Genomic DNA, 10,277 nt, shown 5'->3' on the forward strand with positions numbered 1-10,277 from the left:
AAAAAAAAAAAACGGGCGGCAGTATCAGGATCTGAAATCAGGTCTGCATGGTGCCAGGAGACCGTGCTGCTGAAACGCACGCACTCTCGTCTCCTGAAGTCCATCTACCCATAGGAAAGAAAACACCATGGCAGAAAACACGTGGAACCGCCTGTCCTGAATGGGCCAGTTTAGGTTTTCACGGATGCTTTTTGGCCTTTCTCCCATATGGATGAATCTGGTGACATTTGACTGCATTGTGAGACAGGTACTGTAGGGAACAGAAAAGTGCCAGACAAATGAGCGAAGCCTCAGACCGGCAGCAGCTATCTGCTTTATCCATCAGAATTTTTCTAAAGTCACAAATGAGCTTCAGCACTTCATGTTTCCTTCATTCTACAAAATTACCAGGCCCACTGGGGGTCACACAAAGGGGCCCCGGACAAATCCTTGCCCTAGTGGAGTTGGTGGTTGAGCTAGCGGCCTGCAGGCCGGGAGGACGCAGAGCTGCAGCCTGACTGAGCTACACGGGCGGGCGGCCAGGACGCCAAGAGCGTGTTAATAAGAGTTCGGTGTTATAATCCAGTGAAATATAGAGCAAAGTTCACCCGAGCATGCTTCATAGCATGCTTCCTCACCACCGGTTACACAATGAGGCTGGAGTGGGCACCTCCTGGCACACACAGCTGTAATTAAAGCTACTTTTTTCACTGCCAAACAAAACACTTCTGGAGAGGGAAGTTGAGGCGGAGCCAGAGGCCACTCCAAGACCTCTCTGGGTTCAGAAGCTAACTGGTGAGTCCAGCTGCTGTCTTCCCCTCAGAGGCCCCCATGACTTCTCCCTTCTCCTGCTCTGGGCTCTCCTGCAGCCGCCGCCTCTCCTTTGCACAATCTTGCCCATCCTGTCCCTCACGCAGTGGCAGGACCTCGTCTGATACTTTATCCATCCTGCTCCACCACGTTCCTGGCTGCACGGGCTCACAGCAGCAGAGATGGGCCGTGGCCATAGTTCCTCTCACTGCCTCAGAGGCCATCTGGGCACACAGGCACCAGCCAGGGAGGAAAGAAGTAGGAATAAATACAGACAATGAAGAAAGGCTGCCAGGAAAGGAATTTTTAAGAGAGGCTGGAAATGGGTCAAAAGGGGAGGCACAAGGAGGCTGATGGGAGAGCAGAAGAAAGAGTGTTGGGAGAGCAGAAGAAAGAGTGTAACTGGCAGGGAAAGAGTTGGGGCGCCCTGCATGATGTCCACGCCAGAAACGTACAAGGCAGAAACAAGCAACAGTGCACTTCCGCCTTTTCAAACCCAAACTTGCAGGTATTACGGAGCTTGTAAAATCTCCCATGCAGCTGCTGCTAGTCTGCGGCTTCTCTCATTTGTCTGGCACTCTTCTGTTCCCTGCAGTACCTGTCTCACAATGCAGTCAAATATCACCAGATTGGCCGGGAGCAGCGGCTCACACCTGTAATCCCAGCACTTTGGGAGGCCGAGGCGGGCAGATCACGAGGTCAGGAGATCGAAACCATCCTGGCTAACACGGTGAAACTCCGTCTCTACTAAAAATACAAAAAACTAGCCGGGCGTGGTGGCGGGCGCCTGTAGTCCCAGTTACTCGGGAGGCTGAGGCAGGAGAATGGCGTGAACTCAGGAGGCGGAGCTTGCAGTGAGCCGAGATGGCACCACTACACCCCAGCCTGGGCGACAGTGTGAGGCTCCATCTCAGAAAAAAAAAAAAAAAATGTCACCAGATTGATCCATGTGGGAGAAAGGCCAAAAAGAATCAGTGAAAATCTAAACTGGCCCATTCAGGACAGGCAGTATGCAGGGAACGGGAGCCCCCCTCTCAGAGCCACTGGATGACCCTGAAATTCTGGGCTAAGGAAATCAGGGCAGGCCGTAACTGCAGAGTGGAGCTAAGGTGCCTCTTTACATGATTCATTCCTGAGGATGGTTCTTCTCGCAGAAGCTGAAGCCAGTTACTGTTGTGCACACTCAGGGACCACAGACTGCACCTGGGCAGCAGGGCCTGGGCAAAATCGGGACCACCAAGGTTATGCCAGGGCGCTCTGAGGGGAACAAGCGTGCTCTGACTGCACCTGGCCTAAGGCTGCTCACCCAATCCCACTACGACCAAATCTTGACTGCGACTAGAGTGCTTTTAGCCTGAAAGATGAGGGATGTGAGTGCAAAGCAGAATGAGGCTATTTAAAGCTCCGGCCACGTGAGCAAAAACACTAAGATACAGAACTGGCTCCATTTCCAGTTCATCAGGGACACGACATCCCTAAACAGAGATGACACCATCAGCAAGGGACCTCCACCCCCGTCCCACACCATGGTGGCTTTGGCATTCTCCTTTCACACTTCTCTTTCAGAAATAACCTGAGACAAGCCTCGTGAAGCCCACCTGTCTCCCCGGAGACCCGGAGCCGCTGGCCGTTGCAGAAGGCGCCCCCGCCCCGCCGGCCCGTGTACAGCCGCTCCTCTGTGCAGTGGTAAATCACTCCGAATTCCAGCTGTGGGCGGCAGAGGCAGGACAGAAAACAAAGACGGTTCACTCATTTGATGTGGAAAAAAAACGTCGTCATTCAAAGATGAAGGCTGCCCTAGGTGTTAGGATAACTCATGACACTGTGACAGAAATTACCTTTCCAAAAGCAACTGAGAAAAAGCAGTGCCTGCATTTAAAATGAGACCTGGACATAAAAGCAAGCTTGCTTTTGCTAAACAACTACATTTTAAAACATATTCGGACTAATAAAGCTTTAAAAACTAACATCAAAACGAGCATTAGTAACCAGAAGTTATTGAAAAAGCTTAATTTTTTAGAAAGGCCCCTTTTGTTGCTGGAAAAAAAGGTTACTTGTGACTCTAACCAAACCCCATAAGAAATCCTCAGCACTGCTGATGGGTGAGGAGAGAATGCATCTGTAAAGCCAGCAGGATCTCAGAAGCCCAAGGACAGCCCCAGCGAGGAAGCGGTGGCGCTGCAGACTGGGGACTGATCCGTGAGCAGGCAGTGCACTGAACAGCGGCCCCACTGCCCCACATCGGGGGACAACGCGTCAGACCACAGCCTCCCAGGATGAAGCAGCAAAAGGAAGGTCAGCGTGGAAAAGGACGGGGGCCCACGGCCGCACGCCTCTGTGACCTTTCCTCTACCGACTTTTCACCACTCAGGGTGAACAAGGGCCAGTGTGCTTGTTTAGCAAGTTAGCCAAGTTTTCACCTCTCTGGAAAATTTTAAAAAACACCCCAGCCAAATGCCTTAGGAAAGCCTTGGCCGGCCCTGGGGTGAGCACAGCCACCCTGGAGTGGACACCCCAAGCTACAGAGAAAGGGTTTATTTCTGGGGGTTGGGGGTGTCATTTAGTCCACGCTACTCAGAGCCTGCAGGTGTCTGGCAGCATTTCGTCATCCTTCCCTGTCCAGTACCCTGGCTTTAAAGGAATCCTCACGACCAGGTCAGTCCTAGAATTCAGCTGGTTCCTGAGGCCTGTGAAGGACTGCCAGACTGCAGAGGAATGTCCCAGCCCCAGCCCACCACTATAAGCCAGGAGCTCCCGTATTCACTCTAGGAACATAGGACAGACCCTAGCCGACCCAGAGAAGGGCGGAGGACCTAGCCAGCCATTCCAGCAGCCCCTTCGCACAGTCACAGAGCATCAATCAACCCCTGAAGTACTGCTCAGCCTCCCGCCCACGCTGGGCACCATGATACGATTTAACAGAGAAGTCAATCATCGCATCCTTAGACAAATTACAGTATTACGATTGTTATCTTCAGCTTAAGTACTTTGAGATACTTTAGTACTTAACTTTAAATACTTCAACTTAAGTACCTCTCTCAGCTCCCCTGCCAGGGAGTCTGCGCTGAGACTAAGGTGAAGCTGCACAAATGCTGCTCTGAAGCAGGGCTGCTTTGGGAGACACAGAGCACTCAGTCCTATTTAAATAAAACTGTTTCAATTACATAGAAATTAAGGCTCTTCTCAGTGCTGCTGCTTGAATTACTTAATAAGGTTAAAACCTCAGCCCCACGCCTTCCATGCAGGTCCCACAACACTGTGTAGTTCAGAAGGCCTATGGGAACCACGAGAGAGCCACGTTCTCATGCTAATAACCAGAGGAAGATAAGAAAGAATTATTAGAATATTGGGATTGAGGATGTTCTCCAAAAATAAGTGCTCCTTTCAGTTTGTGAGATCACACGCTCTAGAGGTCAGCTGGAGATGCACTTGGACCGCTCACTTAGGACTTCCGCTTCCACAGCAGTGTCACAAATAGACCCGGGGAACACGGGGCCAGCCCTCCACAGGGGACAAGGGCCAGCCACAGAGCCCCACCCTGCACACCCCAAAGCCAGTCTGGACTTGTTTATTTTCTCGGATTTGAAACCCACAGGCTTGGATTTGCCAGTCATGATTAAGGCACAGGGCAAACAGCAAACCAGGCGCACAGAGGCTGAAGCCAGAAAGGAAGGCTGGCCAGAGGGAGCCCAGGGAGAGGCCCCGGACCCGGCCACACCCGCACCTCTTGTCGAACGGCAAATCCAATGCTGACCGCCACAGTCGGGAATCTGCAAAGGAAAACAGAAGGGTTTATTCTCTGGAACAAGAGCGCAGCGCTCGGGAACCTGTGTGCCGCGCCGTCCCCACAGGCTCTGAAGGACCTTCCTACGCTCTGGGGGGGTTGGTTGTTAAAAACTACTTCCCACAGTTCCACTAACTGCTTCCAAGACAAACAGAATAAACTGACCATGTTGTAAGACAGTTAACCTTGAAAGCAAACAGCACTGTGAAAGTCACATAAGACTGACGTAACTCAACCACCCTCTGATGCCCAACTAGAAAGGATCTCAATCATCCGTTTTCTGGTTCTCCGGACCTAAAGGGACAGCAGAGCCCTCCCCAAACACCAGATCCAGTCCCAGGTGGGGTGCCAGGCAGGTGGTCCCGGAAGGCACCACAGCCTCCCCACGGGGGCCAGTTCTGAGCCACAGCCCACCTTGCGGCACTGCTAGCATCCCTGTCCCTGCCTGAGTGCCCAGTAGCCAGCTGCAGGGACAGCCATGGCTGCAGACAGTTTCCATGATCAGTTTGCCTGCAGTTTTGTGATTCGGCTATTGCTGCTCAGTATCTTCAAATAATCCTTCCTTTACAGGCAGACCATTGGAGCTTAAAAACAGGCAGGAAAGGCTGAGTACTGCAAACTGACAGGAAAAATGCAAAACCAATTGTACACAAACGCAACTCTGACTGCCGGGGTGTGCGGGACCCTGGGGTGAGCCGCTGGCTTCCAGGGCGGATGCACCATGTGCCAGGCCTCACACTTGTTCCCGTGCCCAGGAGAGCTTTCTCCCACTGCTGTGGCCCAGCACTGGTGGGCACAGGGGTGAACAGGTGCCATCTGAGTGGCAGCTGCTGGTGGCTTTCGGATGTCTTCAGACCACAATGACCACCACAGCTGTAGCGTGGCGTTCAGGAACTGTCAGAATCAGCTCTGGAGTCTGTTCTGAAATTGCTACTCTTTTCCCAGTCACCTCCCCAGTCCCAGGATCCCTCCAGGGGCACAGACAGGAAAGCACTGGAAACTGTGTCTCTGGAGCCACTGAAGACCCTTGGATAACGTGTGGCCTTCACCATGTGACAGGGCTTCACCTGCCGTGTCACCATTATGAGCACCCTGGAACCACAAGCAGGCAGAAGCAATGAGGCTCCACTCAGTGACGTACTCTGGGGAGGAGAGCCCGGGGAAGGATCCTGCTTTCGTTGAAATGAGAGGAGAGATTGATGACACATTTGCTGGCACCAGATGGCACGACTCCACTGCCTCAAAAGGGTCGCCTTGTGTAGGCACAACTGAATTTTTTTTTTTTTTTTTTTTTTTTTTTTTTGAGACGGAGTCTTGCTCTGTCGCCCAGGCTGGAGTGCAGTGGCCGGATCTCAGCTCACTGCAAGCTCCGCCTCCCGGGTTTACACCATTCTCCTGCCTCAGCCTCCCGAGTAGCTGGGACTACAGGCGCCCGCCACCTCGCCCGGCTAGTTTTTTTGTATTTCTTAGTAGAGACGGGGTTTCACCGTGTTAGCCAGGATGGTCTCGATCTCCTGACCTCGTGATCCGCCCGTCTCGGCCTCCCAAAGTGCTGGGATTACAGGCTTGAGCCACCGCGCCCGGCCACAACTGAATTCTCAAGGCAGCTCACCTAGAAAAAGGCCGTGCTGAGCATGGAGTAACTTCATTTTTACATATAAACGTGTCATCAGAGGCAGATCATAAAGGAGCCCACACCGGGCTCTGCTCACCCTTCCTGCCCAGCGCGTGCAGCCCAGTGTGTGGGCGTGCACTGTGAGCGCCGGAGCCGCGAGCCACCCGCCCATGGAACGGGCATCTCTCCAGGGTTCTCCAGAGCTGGAGAACTACCCTCTGTGAAAGCCACATCGTGCTCTGTGCCCCAGGTCCCCAGCCACCTGTGCGTGTAGACAGGCAGTGCAGCACCATCACCCGCCCCTGTCAGAGAACGCCTGTGGTTGTGTCCCTGTCACCTTCACATCGCTGTCACTACACCATCCCCGAAGCTCCATTCCCTTCACCTCCCCACACGGGCCCCCCTGACCTCCCCAAACCCCCTGCTTTTTGTAACCACGAGGTTTGCTGTCATACAGGAAGATGGCTCTCAAATCTCACCCGTCACAGGCCACTCTCTACAACTCGGGCTCCGGCCACTGTGGGGCAGCACAGGCTTTGTATCCCAACCTCACCTTTCTCTCCAGTGGGGGTGGGGTGTGAGGGGAGTCAGACTCCTCGAAGGGGTCCTTGTTAAATGCAACGCAACATTTCTAACGTAACAAACTGGTTTTTAAACAAGTGCAGATTTCCTTACATACTCCAAGAGCCTCTCACAAATGGAAAATCTGATTTTAAAAATATCAAGATCTGAACATCTTTCTAACGAGACTATGAGCCTACTATAGGTTTGTTTATATATTCCTGCCTTAAAAAACTGCTGCTTAGGAAAAGACAAAATCTCACGGACGAGGACGTGTTAAGCCCTGCAACGGAGACGATCCCTGCCCAGCTCACCTGTGCACAAAATTGCAGGTACCGTCGATGGGGTCGATGATCCAGGTCGGGTTGTGGGTGAGCACACACTTGGCCCCAGAAGCCGCGGCCTCTTCGGCAATGAACCTGCAGTGGAGGAACCTAGCCTGAGAAAATGCACCAAGGACACAGAACAACGTGCCTCAAATTACTTCCAGTCCCGTTCAAGAAAAAGGTGGCACAGCAAACGGATGTCATTACGGTTTCCCTGGGTCAGACAGAGGCAGAGTCTTAAACAACCATGTGCTTTTTGACCTGCCTGCCAGCCAACCTCCTCAGCAGGGTTTAGAACAGAGTGGCACCTCAGTGCCGGCCGGCGTTCAGAAAGAGCACCAGGGATTCCAGCAGGCCAGGCAGAGAAACGCCAGCGCGAAGAACACTGGAAAACAAATCTTCGGAAGCAAAACTAAACTCGGCTTTAACTTCAGTCTGGAGGGGAGGGGGCTGATGAGAGATGACCAAGCAAGGTGGCCCAGGACTCTGACTTCGATTCTCCCAGTCGGTGCTGATACCTGGGCACCGAGGGGTTAAATGTCACTTGCAGCTGAGACCTCCCACGTCTGCACCCAGCCTGGCTCACCTGAACTGCAGACACAGGTGACGAACAGAGCCCCCCGCAGCTGGGTCATTTCCCAAAGGTGCCCTTCCTGCCCTGCTCTCTGACTTCTCTGGTTTTTTTGTTGTCTCTTAAGAGAGAGGGTCTTGATCTGTTGCCCAGGCTGGAGTGCAGTGGTATCGTCATAGCTCGTGCAGCCTCCAACTCCTGGATTCAAGCAACCCTCCTGCTTTGTTCTCCCAAGCAGCTGGGACTACAGACGCATACCAACACAGTCAGCTAATATTTTAATTTTTGTAGAGATGGGGTCTTGCTATATTGGCCAGTCACAAATCCAGCTTCCCTCTGGGAGCAAGCAAGGGTGGGGATGCAGGAAGGAGAGAGGCTGGGACACTCCCTGCCCACCCCCTGCCCCATGTGCCCTGTGCAGGCTCCACTCCTCCATGTGGCCTCCTTGACACACTCCTGCTAGAGGGACATGGGCTGCCTGCTCCTGCACTCTGCAGCAGGCCCTGGGCTGGCCCCTCCTTCGTAATGTGTCCCTCTGCAAACAAGGCCGCCTACAATCCTCACTTGAGTGTACATCTGTCCTGCTAGGAACCTGACCGAGACAATGTCCTCTTAAGATTCACCTGCACAGAAGGGAACTCCTGATTTTCTCTACTTGCCTCTTCCTCCACAAATGGTACCTCCCAGCACACCCTGCTCAGGCCAAAAACAAGGGAAGGCACTCTCGCCCCATGGACTGTCACCCTTTCTCCGGCACCCCACCCACACGCAGGCCCACACACACAGGGAAGGTGCCTGCGGTCAGGTGTGTTCGCAGTCTACCTTCTGCAGGCTCGTCCCTGTGGAGCTGGCCACTGCTTACACCTTCCAAAGGCATTCTCAGGATCAAAGAAAAGACCAGACCTAAAGCATTCAGGGCAGTGCTCTGCACACGTTTGGACCATCCCAAGTTCACTAAGGGTGGGGCCTTGGGCAGGCACTGAGCAAACATCTGTTCTGTGCATGATTATGTGGCCTTACTGAGAGGTTTTCTATCCGGTTCCTGTGCCGGGTTCACACGTGCACTAGAGAAAAAGGAGACCTGCAGAGAATAAGAAAAAAAAAATGACTGAAAAGCAAGCCGGGCACGGTGGCTCCCATCTGTAATCCCAGCACTGTGGGAGGCCAAGACGGGCAGATCACCTGAGGTCAGGAGTTGGAGACCAGCCTGGCCAGCTTGGTGAAACCCCGTCTCTACTAAAAACACAAAAATTAGCTGGGTGTGGTGGCGTGCACCTGTAATCCCAGCTACTTGAGACTGAGAGAGGAGAATTGCTTGAACCCGGGAGGTGGAGGTTGCAGTGAGCTGAGATCACACTACTGCAGTCCAGCCTGGGAGAGCGAGACTCCGTCTCAAAAAACAAAACGAAAAATAAGTAAAAACACAAAAATTAGCTGGGTGTGGTGGTGTGCACCTGTAATCCCAGCTACTTGAGACTGAGAGAGGAGAATTGCTTGAACCCGGGAGGCGGAGGTTGCAGTGAGCTGAGATCACACTACTGCAGTCCAGCCTGGGAGAGCGAGACTCCGTCTCACTGCAACCTCCGCCTCCTGGGTTCAGGCGATTCTCCTGCCTCAGCCTCACGAGTAGCTGGCATTACAGGCGTGCACCACACCTGACTAATTTTTTGTATCTTTAGTGGAGACAGGGCTTCACCATGTTGGCCAGGCTGGTCTTGAACTCCTGACCTCGTGATACGCCCACCTCAGCCTCCCAAAGTGCTGGGATTGCAGGTGTGAGCCACCACGCCTGGCCCTGTGTCACTTTTCTATGCACAGGAGCTGCCGTACACACTGTAACCTGGTCCCCATCCACCCTGGGACCATCCTTCCATTGCTCGGTTATGAAGTTCATGCATGGGATGCAGAGTCATCCAGCCCCTCCATTTTGCTGATAAATTATCTAGAAATACACCCCTGGGATATGACAAGTGCACATGCATCATCTCAGGCTGTGCCACCTCCTCCCTGGCCCCCTAGAGAAACCCACAAATGAGTAGGGGCTTCTGAGCCAGGAAGACCAGGTCAGGTCAAGCCAGGGGCACTGGGCAAGACACCCAAGCAATCCACAGCTGTTCCTGGAGAGCCCGGGCAGGCTCAGTCTGCCCCTGGAGCTTTCAGCCTGGCCAGGCAAGGCAGATGAGATGTGATGAACCCAAGCTTCTGGTTCTTCGTCTACACTGCATGCCGCGCTCCTTTCAGGAACTGCCTCTCCACTATCAGTTGTCCACATGCTTCGGGGTCAGGTGATGCACGGGCCCACCAGCCAGAGCCCCTGCTCAGGAACTCGTGCTCCCCAAACAGGTCTAGGAGGAACAAATGGTGGGTAGAAGCCACAATGGCAGGTGGCGCAGGGGGTGGGGAGCCTGTCTCCTGACCACAGCAGCATGCAGGTGACACACAGATGATGATTCCACTTAGGACGTGACCATGAGTGCTGTCAGCACTGCCAGTTTTTCTAGAAATTTCAGGCACTAAATCTGTTGTCCACGTCTTGTGTAGCTACGTGACTTTCCTCTTCTGCAATGACGTTTCGAAAGAAAACACTCCACACCCTGAAAACACACATACAAGGAGCAACTGCAAAAGCTT

The 10,277-nt window shown here is 53.2% G+C and overlaps 1 protein-coding gene across 1 annotated transcript in view; it reads right to left on the reverse strand.

Moving 5' to 3' along the window:
• IMPA2 (inositol(myo)-1(or 4)-monophosphatase 2) overlaps positions 1-10,277 on the reverse strand; it is a 50,491-nt gene that overhangs the window by 22,192 nt on the left and 18,022 nt on the right. The window contains exons 5-7 of the mRNA XM_011983931.1: positions 7,064-7,168; positions 4,514-4,559; positions 2,388-2,496 (exon numbers count right to left, since the gene is read on the reverse strand). Coding sequence (XP_011839321.1) covers positions 2,388-2,496; positions 4,514-4,559; positions 7,064-7,168 — 260 coding nt within the window. The remainder of the gene's footprint in view (positions 1-2,387; positions 2,497-4,513; positions 4,560-7,063; positions 7,169-10,277) is intronic.

The sequence above is a fragment of the Mandrillus leucophaeus genome, unplaced genomic scaffold (genome assembly GCF_000951045.1).
Source record: "Mandrillus leucophaeus isolate KB7577 unplaced genomic scaffold, Mleu.le_1.0 Scaffold257, whole genome shotgun sequence".
Lineage (NCBI taxonomy): Eukaryota > Metazoa > Chordata > Mammalia > Primates > Cercopithecidae > Mandrillus > Mandrillus leucophaeus.